We start from the raw sequence: 16,530 nt of genomic DNA, 5'->3' as shown, positions 1-16,530 counted from the left end.
TCAAACCCGGTGCCAGAGTACAGGACATGCAGATTCCATGCTTTCTCCATTGCTTTCATGCCTTCTCCAGATAAAATAATCTCTCCAGACACTGTGTTTTTATTCTGCACAGGGGCAACACCGTCTCCAACAATGAAAACCTTTTTACCTTCTCAGGCCCAAAGCAGATTTAGCTCCTTTGAACCATCATCTCAAACATCTACCAGGAGCTTCCTACAAATCCTACAGAGGACTGAACACTCGTGTTTGCTCCCCTCCAAAAGCCCACCTAAATGAAAGTAAAGAAAAATATATAAGCCTACATGTACCAAAAGACCAGGGGAGGAGATGCATTTGTTAGGTGAGGTTTGGTTGTAATAACCAAAAACCAAATCCACTGCCGTACAGTCGATGCCGACTCATAGTGACCCTATAGGACAGAGTAGAACTGCCCCCGTAGAGTTTCCAATGAGCGCCTGGTGAATTCGAACTGCCAACCTTTTGGTTAGCAGCCACAGCTCTTAACCACTGTGTCACCAGGATTTCCTTGGCTGTAGTAGAAAAACCTAATGTAACAGTGACTTTTACGAGCTGTATTTTTCTCTCTCATCTTCAAGAAATGTAGAGATTTCCAGCCCAGGGCTGATATAGCATCACACAGTGTCAGGTATCTGCTTCTCCTGTATTACTGCTTTATGTTCATAGCTTCCATTGCTAAGGTCAATTCTTGGATCCAAGACAGCAGCTGTGGTGCCTATCATTATACCTTCATCTCAGTGAGCAGAAAACAAAGGAGGGTGGAAGAAGACCGTGTCCCCTTTCTTTAACTCCTTGAAGTTGCACATACCCCTTCCACTTATATTCCACTGGGCTGAAGTTAGTCACATGGCCACTCCTAGCTGCACTGGAAAGGTAGTTTTTATTCTGGGTGGCCTTGGTGGTGCAATGGTCAAGCACTCAGGTGCTAACTGAAAGGTTGGCAGTTTGAATCCAATCAGCAGCCTGGTAGGAGAAAGACGTGGCATCTGCTCCCATAAAGATTACTGGCCAGAAAACCCTATGGGGCAATTCTACTCTATTACATGGATTGCTATGAGTCGGAATTGACTCAAGGGCACCTAACAACACGTACCTTAGCTTGGGCCCCCTAGGTGCAAATTCCGAGATGAGGTTTCATGTAAAATGATATATTCAAAAGCATTCCCAGGAAGAAATGGAATGGGTATAGGGAGTTGGAAACTAAGAGAAGGAAGCCAAACAAGGGTGTAATATTAAGCAAAGCCTCAGTCCTGCAAAAGAGGTCTTGAGACAGTATATTCATATCTTTAGAGTTGTCCCAATCAAGGGCAGGGGAGCTGCATCATTTTAAACTCCTGCTGCAGGGAGTTTAAATCACATGGTTTTGCTCAGCTGTCTGAGCATACAGGCAGTGTGCGCTCCAGCAGCCTGGGCCCCTGACAGACACAGGCGCTGGCTGTTGGGCGTGAAAGCCCCCCAAGAACAGATGTGCACGAAAATAATAAAGAGATGAGGGATTCAGGAGGGGTGATGCTATCTTATGCAATACCAGGCGGCCAGATAAAAACTGTGGGCTCAACCACCATATACGAAGGGGACAAGAAACTTTAGGAGACAACTAGCAGTCACTGCTGGATGAGACAATGACAGAAAAGATGTTACCATTTTATTGGGAGATGGTAAGTTGTAGGAATAAGCAGAAGTGAGAAAGCTGAATACTAAATGTTAAGAAGGCCCAACTGTGCACAGAAAATGAAGGCAACAACAATCCCTTGGAGCAGGGTGGGTGAGATGTGGGCTGAAATCAGGAGGATTGGTTAAAAGTCTTTGAAAGAAACAGTAGATTCTTTAGAGAGGAGGTATTCATCAAGAAAAAACAATTTAAATAATTGACAGAACTAAAGGCCTAAAGCAGATGATTTTTAAAAGGGTCTGCTGAGTGCCCAGCATAATGAATTAAAAAACAAACATACAAAAACCCACTCCAAGGCACATCATTATTAGTTTCACAGTATCAGAGATAAAGATCCTACAAGCTTCCAGAAGAAAAGCAAGGCCCAGCAAATAGAGAAGACAAGAGCAGGAAAACGCCGCAGAGCAATAGAATTTTCTATGTCTTTTGTTAAAAACAGAACTAGAAGAGTGATTTAAAATTCTGTTGCTAAGTTTTAGAAGGATTACTGATTTTTAGTAACGTTGAAAATTATGCAAATTAAACAAAGGGATCTGTTAACTTCAGGAGGAACAAAAACTTGAACAAGAAAGGAAATGTAATTTTAGTATCCCACTTGGCTCAGCAGTGAACAGTAGTTATGTAGTCACATAAGGTATTTTACAAAAAACTGTGACATCACTATAATTAGAGCCCAGAAGGAAGAGACGTGAAGGCATGGGGTGATACAAGTGACTACGTCCTTTATTTTCCATAATAGAAAGTGGGTAGATATCTAAAATTAATGAGAAAATCACAATTATAAGCATAATATTTAGAAATTCAGAGGAAAATACCAAACTCTTAAAGTCAGTCGACTTTAAAAATGGGTTTTTGCTTTCCACTTGCATAAATAAAAAACCATTTGGATGGTTTTCTCAGAACAAAAGAGCTGTCTTCCCTAGAGTATTGGTAATTCCACCTCTTGAGAAACAGAAACTAGCTTGCAGCTTTTAAATATTTTTTGTTTGTTTGTCTTAGGTTCAGAATTTCAGCTAGGCAGTCTAGACTCCGCCACCTGGAGCCCCTTCGGTCCTTGGGCCCTGTCTGATAGGATGTATTTGATTGTGCTGGGTTGGTTTTGCTACTTAAGTGACGAACACTCATACAGGGAGAAGAACCCAAATCTACTGCCGACGAGTCCTTTCTCATTCATAGCGACCCTAAAGGACAGAGTAGAACTGCCGCGTAGGGTTTCCAAGGAGCGCCTGCTGATATTCTAGTTAGACGAACGGTTAACCACTGCGCCACAGGGCTCCTCATACAGGGATACTTGGTGGGGAAAGGTGTCTTCAGCCCAAACTTTTTATCAGTTATCAGACTTGCATGTCTTTTAACTTTTTATTACTTAAAAAATAAAATGTTATTCTAAAAAAAACTTCAGATACATGCAAAATAAGAGGCTAGTATAATGAACTCCTATGTACCCATCAACCCAGCTTCAAGTATCTTGACAATTCCTGTTTCATCACTCTCTCTCCCCCATCCCATTATTTTGAAGCACATCCCAGACATCATATCACGTTATTTAAGACTCATACGTTAAGTCTCTTGGGCCACTGTCTATCCCACAGGGGCAAAAAAAAAAAAAAAAAAAAAAACAGAGAGAAGAAAACAAAAGAAACCAAAAACAAAAAAAAGCAAGGAGGGAAAAAAAAAAAAAAAAAAATCCCCCAGAAGGGACGTTTATGATCCAGAGGTCATGAAGTAGTGGCCCACGGTGGCCCACAGATAAGTTTTATTTGGTCCATAAGGTGTTAAAAAAAATTGTACCAACAGTTAAAAATTAGACCTCTTCTTTAAAAATTCACTCTAGGCCCACATCTCTTCAGACAACCATCCATAGGGCCCTTTAACAGGGTCCAAGGCGTGCGTGTGACTTTATATGCTGCCTGGACACTGAATATGCAAACCATCCTTTATATATTCGTATCCTCAGCTCCTACCCTAGAGCCTGGCACAGAGCAAGCCTTAAGAGGTTGTTCAATAAATGTTCGATAGAGTAACGAGTGATACGTCATTTAAAGCCACTTTCTGCGCCGTGGGATGATCCTGCCAAGTCTCCTCGCACGTCTGCGGCTGCGGTCTAGACCGAATTAAGACTCAGGTTCCAACAACTCAAAGTCCGAGGGGTTCCTGGCCATGCCGACCTTGGGGAGTCCCGAGGGCCTAGCTCAGTCTGGAAACTCAGATGGAATCGGCGGAGAACGCCGTGTCGCCACCACTTCTCCCTGCTTCCTTCCTCCGCACCGGCCAGCAGCCAGCTGGCTACGTGGAGGCTGACCTAACCCGGTACGAGAGGTAGCCGGCCCAGCCCACCCGCGCGCGGTCCTCCGCGATCCCATCCTCCCTTGCGGCCAGGCCACGTCCGGCAGGCTTCGCAGAGCCCTTCTACGCCACCGCGGCGCCTCTCTATGATCCGCTGCCGCTTTCAGAGCGGGTGTCATGGCGGCCGGCGTCGAGTTGGCAGGAGTTGCCCGCGGAATTGGGGAAAGTCACTAAAACAGAGAAAGGTGGCCCAACCCGGATGGTAGGAAGTCTTGAGAATGAGCAGAGGTCCCGCGGGAGGGACTGTGTCACTGGAGGAGGACCCTTGGTAAATTCCCAGCCGGGCATCTGCATTTCTAGCGTTGGGTGCCGTTGGTGTATACTCCTTGAAGCCGGCATTGCCTAGGAACCACTCATTGTGTTACTGAATCCTGAGTGTTTTGATTCGGACTAGTCTCGTAAAGGCAGCGGTGCGAGGACACTTGGCGGGGTCGTCGGACAACGCTGGACGCTTTTTTTTGAGTAGACCAGGTCCTTTTCTGACCGGCCGCGATGTCTTCCTGGCTTGGCGGCCTCGGCTCCGGCTTGGGCCAATCCCTGGGTCAAGTTGGGGGCAGCCTGGCTTCCCTCACTGGCCAGATTTCAAACTTTACAAAGGATATGCTGATGGACGGCACGGAGGAAGTGGAAGGTAGCATTTGGGGCGATGAGGGGGAGGGTTTTTTTGGGTCCCTGCGAGCGTCCTTTTGGTCTCTACTTCCATCTGTTACGAGACGCGGACGGGTCCGAAGAGTGTGAATCCGCCCTTCTTTCTTTACACTACTCTTTTGCCTCTTCTTCACCGAATTTCTCTGATGTAGGACACCTGGGGTTCGGGGAAAGCGTTTGATTCTCCCTTTGCGTACTCTGGATATCTCAGAAAAGAGTCAAACTGTTAACCATTAAGTAGTTTATTTTTGTTTCATCCATGCTTTCCACTTGACTCTCGACTTGGGGGCGGATCTGATTTTGGTTCTTTTATACTAACACAGTTAAAATATTTGTCTATATTTTTTGTTTTCTATTTTTGTACTAATTGAAGTAACTCATAATTAAAACATTTAGTGATTTTTATCTTTTCTGACTGAAGTAATTATTTGTTCGTGAAACATGACTATGTTTTCCCTATTCAGTTATTTTATATTTTTGCTTATTCTGCTGACACATTGCAGTGTTTCTGCTGAAAATGTATTTCTCCAGTATTTCGACGGTAGAACAAGTAGAACAAGGAAGAAGGCCCTATTTTTTGGGTATCCTTAACAAACCTTCGCTCATTTTTGAAGTCCTTATCGTTTTTTTACTAATGAATAGTGACCCAGAGTTACACAGTAGTCAGTCCTTAAGTTAATTACTATTTTGATTTCTTGACAGCAAGTACTGTTTAGATCAAAAGTTAATTTCAATCTGGGTCTGCTTCCTTATAAATGGATAAATTAGCATTCTGGTTTAATTTTTTTTATCATAATTTAACTGGGCCTTCGTGCTTATTTCATTGAAATAGAGATAGTTTGATAGTATTTACGTTTAGATTTAGAATTTCTCTTCCTTTAGAAGGAAGAAAGTCTGGGGAGCTGCTGAAATCCATTTTATTGATTGGGGTTCATATTGAGTGGAAAGTGCATGGGGTGGGATAGGTTGGGATGGGAATGAACAGGCTTCTTCCTGTGTCTAGGAAAGGATCATGTAACCTTGAGGACAGTTAGAAGCAGGGAAGGGCTGGAATGATGAGTTATGCTTAGTTTCTTCTTGTATCCTAGATGTGAAATGGTTGGCTGTTCCTTTGAGTCTAAGCCAGAAAGTATGCTTCCCCCTAACCTGGATGTCCTGCAGGCTAAAGGTGGAATTCATTTTGTTCTTCCCACCAAATGTGCTCCTGTATTCTTAATCTTAATTAATGGTTTCACCATCTACCCAGTCTCCTGAATCTTTGTCTTGTTTTTTTCTTGTCCTACTTCTAAATGATCACCTAATCTTGTTTATCGTATGCCAGAATTGTTTCTTTATATTTGTTCTTTATTACTTCTGCTGCTTTGGTTTAGATCCCCATTGTCTCTCCCATGCTGTTGAAATATCTTTCCTTTCATGTCCTCTCACCCGTTGCTCCCGACTCCTGTCCATTTTCTGTAGTATTGCCATCGTTACTTTTCTAAAAACAAATTTGCTTAAAAACCTCTTGACTGTTACTTACAGGATAAGATCCAAACTTCTTAGTTTTGGGAAGCCAAGGACCTTTATTTAGTATCTGGCTTCAGCCTACCTTTCCAGTCTTAACACTTGTTCCTTCCCCTTTTCTCTCAATTGCCATACATATGCATATTCATACACGCATGCACACTTGCACCCAGAGCTTCAGCCACACCCAACTTGTCAGGTACCTTCACAACTGCAAGTCTTTGCATGGAAAGTCCTTCTCTACCTGCTCCTCCTCCCTCCTTTGCTTGGAAAACTTTTTCCTGTACAACCCCGCTGGCATGTCAGGTACTTGGTGAAACCATTCTCATTCTCTCGCAGGCTGAGCTGATTGCAGGTGATCTGTGTTCCAGCACAACTTTGCATATCTCTCCTTGACAGCATTTACCACATTGAGTTATAATTTATCTCTGTCCTTGATGCCCAGCGAGGGGACTGTATTTTATTTACCCATTTATTACCAGTATGTGCCATCTTCCTTGGTACATAGTTGATGCTTAGTAAAAATTTTGCTGAGTGATTAAAAATCTACAAAGTTACTTAATACTTTTCCTTTTTTATTAAAACAGAGCTCGCTTAATACTTAATTTATTGGTTTTAAAAAATATTTAAAAGTAGGATCAGAATAGAGTTTATTTATTCAACAAGTATTTATTGAGAGTCTACCCTGAGCCAGCAGTGAAGAAGAAAATAGTTTCTAAATAGCACTGTTGGTACACCTTGAAAATCACCCATGTGTACAATATCAAAAGGTTACTGCTGTACTAAACATAGTACTGATTTATTCAGTGTTACGAGATTGGGCATTTAAATCAGATAGACATGGATTGAAATCCACTTCTGTGCATCACAAGTTGAGGGACCTTTGGCAAATTATTTACTACTTGTAAAAGCACAGTTTTCTCATCTGTTAAATAAGGATAATCATACCTGTTACAGGGTTGGGAGGACTAAATGAAATCATGAGTGTAAAATGCCTAGAATTATGCCTAGCTAATAGTAAGCCTTAATAAACAGTAGCTGTTATTATTTTTTTTCTTCATTAAGAAACTCAGAATTTTTTTGTCTGCTTAACATCTCTCCTTTATTCTTAAAATGTCCAGGATTTTTTTGGGGGAGTGTCTCCATAAACCTCCTTTTCTATCATTCTTTGAAACAATTACAGCTTCTAACAATTACCTTCCTAGAATAGATTAGATTATACTTTGTCCTTATCAGAGTAGCAATTAGACAGCTCTTTCAAAGTTTACATGAAGCAAGATGTGTAAACAAACCACAGAAGCAATCCATCTGCGATTTTCGAAATAGAAAGAGTAGGTTTGTTGCTATTCTTAACTGGATGCCACTTGTATTTTCTTTTGATTTAAACTAATTTGGAGAAGTTATTTTTATAATGTTAGTGTGAGAGTAAAGAAAAATGCTCATACCTAGAAAAAAATCTAACTCTGGCATAATGGTTTTCAGACCACAAGGATAGTGTCATTTTGGCACTGCTGGGCTCTGACCCTACTTTTAAACGAACATGCACAAAACCAGACTGAGCTCATTCCTATTTTTAATAAATTGTATCTCTGTTTCTTTAGTACATTTTTACTCTTTGTTTATAGGTCATTAACTATTTGACAGTCGTGGGAACAGAAGTTAGAAGTGAGACCTTAAAGACAAACTGATGAATATATCTCATCTGAAATTATGATGTAAGCCAACAGAGAAAGAGATTCAGTTTGCAAAACTTAACTTTTACTCAACAAAATTTTAATGAACACTTCCAAAGGGTAACACTAGAATTCCTAAGGTTTAGGAGGTAGACAAAAGAAAAGTCTTATATGACAGTGAAGAACATTAGTGGCAGTAGGAAATGATGAAAATCAAGTGATATCTGTCTTCTGAATTTACTCTCAGATCAGTATGCCAGTGAAATATACTTTCCTTAAAATGCCTGTTTAATTACTTCCTATGGTGTTGATCAGATATTCAGTATATGCTATTTCTTTCATAGCAGAATTACCTAACACTAGGAGAAAGGAAATTGAAGCCATTCATGCAATCTTAAGATCAGAGGTAAGGAAAATTAAAGAGTACTGTCAACTTAGATTTTTCTTTTTTGAATTAATGAAAGTTGTTCAGACTTTATTGTAGTCCTTTCTTAAATGTACTGCTTAACACTTTTTATCTCTTGCTTTTTATCTTTTAGCTTTATCAGGCTACCTCAGGTGAAGAATATGTTTACATGTTACTGCAGTTTGCTATTCTTTAATATTTCCATCTCTGTTTCTTTCTGCTGGAAATAGAAAAACTGCCAACTGTAGAAATAATAGTGGTAACAATTTATAATTATCAGGGGATTACTATGTTCACATTGTGCTAAATTATAGTAATACATTTCCTTAAGTATAATGAGAAGAATACAGTTCTGTTTAATCTAGAGCTTTTTAATCCCCTAACATTATTTTTTAAAAAGTGATATTTCGATGCCTAGAAATTAAGAATACATGTAGAAATAACTGATTTTACCATTTTATGCATCATTAGTCAGTGCCCAGTTGTGACTAGTTCTGGACCCTGTACTTAACAGGGACGAGGACAGGGTTCAAAGGAGAGCCATAAAGGAAAAGAAAAGATTGAAAAGTGGGATCTATTGGAAAGGACTGAAGAAACTTAACTATTTAGCCTCGGGATAAGAACAGTGAGGGACACTTTAATAATAGTAATTTGGCCAAAGATATTCTTAGAGGACTGTGGTAAGCAGATTTTCTTCTCTACGAAGCCTACTCTACTAAGCCTGAAAAAGAGAAAATTGAATTTAAATATAAGAATATTTACTAACAGTGAGCATTGTTGAACTCCGGTCTAGATAACCAAGGTGAGATTGTGGAATTTGAAAGTAGAGGGACTTCTCAAGAGCAACTACAGGAATATTCTGCCTCAGTAGAAGATGACAGTTTGGAGGCACTTAGAGGCCTTAGCCCTAATAACCTAGTAAGTAAGTAGGTGCTGTAGTGACAGAGGAACTTAATAGCTATTTGCTTTTGTAAAGCTGAGATGGGAAGTTGTTCCTATTGTCCCTAAAAACCCTTGAGAAAGCACACGTTAGACACCCCTCCCTCCGTGAAATATTACATGGCAGAGGTGCGTATAGTGGCTGGCATTAACTTTGGTGAATTCACCTGTGCATATTTGGGGAAAAAAAGAGAATGAACTGCTAAATGAATGTCTGCTTGGTATAGTGCTTGAGAAACGAGTTAGAGATCTTCTATCCCTCTCTTGACCTCAATTCTTCTAATGTCTCTCATAGTGTTATCATTGGACTATGGCAAGTATGATTCTAGTGTTTAGGAATATTTATTTTTGGTATAATACATCCCTAAATGCAATTTCCTAATTTGGTGCTTAATCAGAGTAGCGTGAGATATTCAAACACTAGAGGAAAAAGTCTACTGGACTTCCCAAGGGCTTTATTTCCTGAGGTAATTTTGACCATACATGACTCTTGCCTCATGCACTGACTTCATACCATAACCCCTTATATGCCTATGCAGTATATCCCTGTTCAAGATTCCCTGCTGTAAGGGAAAAGATGAAGTATGGTTGAAGCCATTAAGGAACTTACAATATAAATATTCTATTTAGAACATTTTAGTATAGACAGAGGGCAGTGTATTTTCCAGAGGAAAATAGATTTGTTTGCAGATACTGTAACATCTGTCTTGGAAAAAGTACAGCCAGAAAGCTCCTTAGAAGCAAAGATGGCAAGACTTCGTCTCACATACTTTGCACATGTTGTCAGGAGGGACAGTCCCTGGAGAAGGACATCATACTTGGTAAAGCAGCGGATCAGCGAAAAAGAAGACGACCTTCAACCAGATGGATTGACACAGTGGCTGCAACAGTGGGCTCAAAGATAGCAGCGATTGCAAAGATGACCCTCTACTTCACCAAGCATGATGTCCTTCTCCAGGAACTGATCCCTCTAGATAATACGTCCAAAGTATGTGAGACAAAGTCTCGCCATCTTTGCTTCTACGGAGCATTCTGGCTATACGTCTTACAAGACAGGTTTGGTTGTTCTTCTTGCAGTCCATGGTATGTTCAGTATTATTTGCCAACACCTAATTCAAAGGCATCAATTCTTTGGTCGTCTTATTCATTGTTCAGCTTCTGCATGCATATGAGGCCATTGAAAGTACCATGGCTTGAGTCAGGCACACTTTAGTCCTCAAATTGATATCTTTTGCTTTTTAACACTTTAAAGAGGTCTTTTGCAGCAGATTTGCCCAGTGCAGTGTGTCATTTGATTTCTTGACTCCTGCTTCGATGATCATTGGTTATGGATCCAAGTAAAGTGAAATCCTTGACAACTTCAGTCTTTTCTCCCTTTATCATGATATTGCTTCATAGTCCAGTTGTGAGGGTTTTTGTTTTCTTTTTGTTGAAGTGCAATCCATATCGAAGGCTGTAGTCTTTGATCTTCATCAGCAAGTGCTTCAAGTCCTCTTTGCTTTCAGCAAGCAAAGTTGTGTCATCTGCATATTGCAGGTTGTCTTCCTCCAATCCTGATGTCCCATTCTTAATCATATAGTCCAGTTTCTTGGATTATTTGACAGTATACAGATTGATTAAGTATGATGAAAGGATACAACTCTGACACACACCTTTCCTGATTTTAAACCACACAGCATCCCCTTGTGCTATTCGAATGACTGCCTCTTGGTCTATGTACAGGTTTTGCATGAGCACAATTAAGTGTTATGGAATTCCCACTGTTTGCAGTGTTATCCATAATTTGTTATGATCCACGCAGGCAGTGCTTTGCATAGTCAATAAAACACAGGTAAACATCTTTCTGGCATTCTCTGCTTTTAGCCATGATCCATCTGACATCAGCAATGATATCCCTTGCTCCACAGCCTCTTCTGAATCCGGCTTGAATTTCTGACAGTTCCCTGTCGATGTACTGCTGCAGCCGCTTCTGAATTATCTTTAGCAAAATTTTACTTGTGTGTGATGTTAATAATATTGTTCAATACTTTCCGCGTTCTGTTGGATCATCTTTCTTTAGAATGGGCATATATATGGATCTCTTCAGTCGATTGGCCAGGAAGCTGTCTTCCAGATTTCTTGTCATAGACGAGTGAGCACCTCGAGCGCTGCATCTGTTTGTTGAAAACATCTCAGTTGGTATTCCCTCAATTTCTGGAACCTTGTTTTTCACCAGTGCTTTCAGTGCAGCTTGGACTTCTTCCTTCAGTACCATCAGTTCTTGATCATATACTACCTCCTTAAATGGTTGAATGTGAACGAATTCTTTTTGGTATAGTGACTCTGTGTATTCCTTCCATCTTCTTTTGATGCTCCCTGTGTCGTTCTATATTTTGTCCATAGAATCCTTCAATATTGCAACTCGAGGTTTGAATTTTTTCTTCAGTTTTCACCTTGAGAAATGCTGAGCGTGTTCTTCCCTTTTGGTTTTCTAACTCCAGATCTTTGCACATTTCATTATGATGTTGTCTTCTCGAACTACCCTTTGAAGTCTTCAGTTCTTTTACATGATCATGTTTTCCGTTCGCTTTAGCTACTCTACATACAAGAGCAAGTTTCAGAGTCTCTTCTGACATCCATTTTGGTGTTTTCTTTCTTCTCTGTCTTTTTAATGACCTTTTGTCTTCTTCATGTATGATATCCCCCAGTTTGTCTGCTCTTTGGTCGTTAGTTTTCAGTGTGTCAGATCTTTTCTTGAAATAGTCCCTAAATTCAAGTGGGATATTCTCAGTGTCTACTTTGGCTCTTGTGGACTTATTTTAGTTTTCTTCAGCTTCAGCTTGAACTTGCATATGAGCAATTGATGGTTTGTTCCACAGTCTGCCCTTGGCCTTGTTCTGACTGATGATATTGAATTTCTCCAACATCTCTTTCCACAGATGTAATTGATTTGATTTTTGTGTATTCCATCTGGCAGGGTCCATGTGTATAGTCACTATTTACGTTGTTCAAGAAAGGTATTTCCAGTGAATAAGTCATTGGTCTTGCAAAATTCTATCATGCTATCTCCCTTGTTGTATGTATCACCGAGGCCATATTTTCCAGCTGCTAATTCTTCTTTGTTTCCAACTTTCACATTGCAATCACCAGTAATTATCAATGCATTTTGATTGCTTGTTTGATCAATTTCAGACTGTAGAAGTTGGTGACAATCTTCAGTTTCTTCATCTTTAGCGTTAGTGGTTGGCATGTAAATTTGAATGATAGTCTTAACTGGTCTGCCTTGTAGGTGTATGGATGCTGCCCTGTCACTGGCAGCATTGTACTTCAGGATAGATCTTGAAATGTTCTTTTTTGACGATGAGTGTGATGCCATTCCTCTTCAATTTTCATTGCTGGCATAGTAGACCATATGACTGTCTGATTCAAAATGGCCAATGCCAGTCTATTTCAGCTCACTAATGCCTAGGATATCAATGTTTATGCATTCCATTTCATTCTTGACAACTTCCTGTATTCCTAGATTCATACTTTGTACATTCCACATTCTGATTATTAGTGGATGTTTGCAGCTGTTCTCATTTTGAGTCGTGCCACCTCAGCAAATGAAGCTCCCGAAAGCTTGACTCCATCCACCTCCTTAAGGTCGACTCTACTTTGAGGAAGCAGCTCTTCCCTAGTCGTCTTTTGAGTGCCTCCCAACCCAAAGGGCTCATCTTCCGGCACTATATCTGACATTGTTCTGCTGCTCTTCATAAGGTTTTCACTGACCAGTTTTTTACGGAAGTAGATCTGTAGGTCTTTCTTCCTAGTCTGTCTTAGTCTGAAAGCTCCACTGAAACCTGTCCACCATGGTGACACTGCTACTGTTTGAAGTACTGGTGGCATAGCTTCTAGTATCACAGCAACACACAAGCCACCACAGTTCTATAAACTGATAGACGAGTGGTGGCCTTATTGCTAGTAATTTTTAATAATATGTTATTTGTTGGCTGATTCTGTGTTAGATTTCTGGGTAGAGTCCCAAACTAGTGGGCTATATACTTTTTCCTTTGCTTTTCTGTAGGAGTTAAAGGAATTCATGTAGTCTCCCTGGATCATAGTTTTCATACCTGTTGATGGAAGAAGTTTCTAGAGATGACATCCCCAAAGTGAAAAAATCTTCACCTTTTTCTCAGTCATCATTGTTTAATGGTATTTATAGGTATAGTAATAGAATTCTTAGTAAACTAGTACCTTTAATAATTTGTAAATCTCTTTTTTAATAGAATTTTAGTGTGCCTTGTCCAGTTATGTCCTTACTATATTCATTCAAATGATAAAGAATGATAATAAGAGGTTAAGATATATAATAGATATGTAAAATTAAAAAAATCCCATATTTTCCTATATTTTAAAACAAAAGCCTGTGATCTCTAGGATCACTGAATTATACTTAGAATGTTTTCTGTGCTTCTAACTGTAGTTTTTCAAACTGAGTTCTAGTACTGGTTTTCAAAGTGGATTTTTCAGAGGTTCTTCAGGGAGCCCAGGGGGGCAGGCTAATAAGTAATGTGAGTCTTTAGTCTCCTGCCTGTAGTTTAAGCAGAACTCTGTTTTAAAAGATTTCCTTTAGAAAGTTTTACTAATTGGGGAGATAACAAAAGCTCAAATATGTAACCTAACCCAACATGTATTGCCTGTGATATGCTATCGCTGGGTGTTCAAAGAAGGGGAAACATTGTCCAATGGCTCTTTCTTAGCAGAATGTTAAACTGAGCAACATTTTAATGCTTTTTACTTTGGTTCCGAATTAGGCATAATCTGTATAAACTTGTTTATTGCATATGTTAACTTTAATTTGAAAGCGTACTTTAAAGAATTCTGAGACTTTTCATACTTTACATCATTTTTTGTATGAAGCAATATATTTGTTTTTTGTAATGCAATGCATATAACTATTATTAACGTGTTTTACTTTTAGTCTTTTTGTTGAAATGATTTTTTTTTTCCACTTCTAGAATGAGAGACTTAAAAAAGTCTGTACTGATCTAGAAGAGAAGCATGAAGCATCAGAGCTTCAAATAAAGCAGCAATCTACAAGTTACCGAAATCAGCTGCAACAGAAAGAGGTAAAGGTTATTTCAGTCACTTCAGATCTGTTTCACTGTCATATATTTAGGAAGGTTTTTAAGAGTTATAGTATAAATCAAGTTATGTTTAGATATATAAAAATACTGAAAGGGTATTGAATTTAAGAATTCCTAACTCAGCTTGATATCACTAATTTAACAAGAACTCTGCGAACTTTTATATTAAGTTTATATTACATAATGTAATGTAACCTTCTTGGAGTTTATAATTTCTACTTTTCAGAAGAAGAAAAGTCTTTGTATAAAATATCTTCCGGCATCTGTTGCTTATAATTACTGATTTTATGATACCTAATTTCTCATTTATTATTTTAAATCAGTGTGACCATTACTGATGACATTTTTTCTTTTATAAAAATATTTAACTACAAGTATGTTTGTATTGGCATCTACTCGATTTTCTGCAGAAAAGCAGAATATTGAGTATATTATAGTTGACCTTTACTGTTCTATATACGTTTCATTTTTGTGCTTTAGCTTTATTTTGATAGAAATGGATGTTTTGGAATTAGCTTATCTTTACACTAGTGGTGATAGATATTATATAATTTAACCAGTGTTATCATAAATCTTAAAATACAGCCTGTGTCTTCATGTTTCATGCTGTTGTTGAATTATCTTTACTCTTTAGCATATAAGTGTAGTTCAGTACTTACATCAAGTCAAACAATTTCCTGTTTTATTATCCAGATTGTTTGAATGTTCTTCTGTTTATTGATTAAATGTTCGTTTCTACCATAACTTTGTATTTGGGTTTTTTAAATTTAGATGCTTGATTTCTGGTTCCTTTAGTGACATACTAAGGTGAAAAATAAAATACATTAAATATAAACGTTTAAAGTAGTGCTTTCAAACCATTTATGGGGAAGGCCAGAGCCCTGGTGGTGCAGTGGTTAAGAGCTATGGCTGTTAACCAAAACGTCGGCAGCTCAAATCCACCAGTTCTACTCTGCCTATAGGGTCTCTGTGAGTTGGAATCGACTCTATGGCAATGGGTTTTTTTTGTTTGTTTGTTTATGATGAAGGACCAGTTTTGTTTTGTTTTTCAATTTCCAGTCTTTCGGGGGTTGATATTTTCATGAAACACAGTAAAAATAAATTACTATAAAAACAAATGCAAAAAACCCAAACTATAAGCTCACTTTTGTTTTTTTAGAGTCAACAGATTTAAAAATTACTCTGCCACATTGCTTCAGAGGACTTTAAACCTTGCTCTTTCTTGCAGTTTCTGTACTTACGTTCTCATGGGTGGTAGTACAGATTCATGGTACTAGTCCACAGACCATACTTGATTAGAAGTGACATAGAGAACATTACAATACAGCAGTAGTTATTACCCAGGGGTTTACAGCAGAATTGTAAGTGACACTTTTTTTCTTTTTTTAAATTGTGTTTTAGCATGAATGAAGCTGGAAGGCATTGTGCTGAGTGAAATTAGTCAGTCGCAAAAGGACAAATATTGTATGAGACCACTATTATAAGAACTCAAGAAATGGTTTAAACGCAGAAGAAACTGTTCATTGATGGTTACAAGGGTGGGGAGGAGGGAGAAGGGTATTCACTAACTAAATAGTAGATAAGAATTATGTTAGGTGAAGGGAAGGACAACGCACACTACAGGGGAGGTCAGCACAACTGCGCTAAACCAAAAACTAAGAGGTTTCCTGAATACAGCCAAACACTTCGAGGGACAGAGTAGCAGGGACCGGGGTCTGGAGACCATGCTTTCAGGGGACATCTAGGTCAATAGGCATAACAAAGTTTATTAGGAAAATGTTCTGCATCCCACCTTGGTGAGTGGCATATGGGGTCTTAAAAGCTTGCAAGCAGCCATCTAAGATACATCAATTAGTCCCAACCCACCTAGAGCAAAGGAACGTGAAGAACACCAAAGACACAAGGAAAATATTAGCACAAGAGAAAGGGCCACATAAACCAGAGACTGTCAGCCTGAGACCAGTAGAACTAGATGGTGCTCGGCTACCACCAATGACCTCCCTGACAGGGAACACAACAAAGAGTACCTGACGGAGCAGGAAAAAAGTAGGGTGCAGAACTCTAATTCTAGTAAAAAGACCAGACTTAATGGTCTGACTGAGACTGGAGGCACCCCGGAAGACATGGCCCCTGGACTCTCCGTTAGCCCAGAGCTGAAACCATTCCCAAAGCCAGCTCTTCAGACAAAGATTAGACTGGACTATGGGACATGAAATG

At 39.3% G+C, this 16,530-nt stretch overlaps 1 protein-coding gene across 8 annotated transcripts in view; it reads left to right on the top strand.

Annotated features, from left to right (window-relative positions):
• The first annotated feature begins 4,120 nt into the window (after window positions 1-4,120).
• TRIP11 (thyroid hormone receptor interactor 11) overlaps window positions 4,121-16,530 on the top strand; it is a 65,640-nt gene continuing 53,230 nt past the window's right edge. For 2 of the 8 annotated variants that reach the window (XM_023731707.1, XM_004376671.2), the window contains exons 1-3: window positions 4,121-4,667; window positions 8,205-8,266; window positions 14,185-14,295. In XM_023731707.1, the coding sequence (XP_023587475.1) occupies window positions 4,529-4,667; window positions 8,205-8,266; window positions 14,185-14,295 (312 nt within the window). In that variant the 5' untranslated portion in view covers window positions 4,121-4,528. The other 6 variants (XM_023731706.1, XM_023731705.1, XM_023731703.1 and 3 more) reach the window with 6 other exon arrangements.

This window comes from Trichechus manatus, unplaced genomic scaffold (genome assembly GCF_000243295.1).
Source record: "Trichechus manatus latirostris isolate Lorelei unplaced genomic scaffold, TriManLat1.0 scaffold00045, whole genome shotgun sequence".
Classification (NCBI taxonomy): Eukaryota; Metazoa; Chordata; class Mammalia; order Sirenia; family Trichechidae; genus Trichechus; species Trichechus manatus.
Note: the sequence above shows the minus strand (reverse complement) of the source record. Positions and strands in the feature narration are given on the sequence as shown.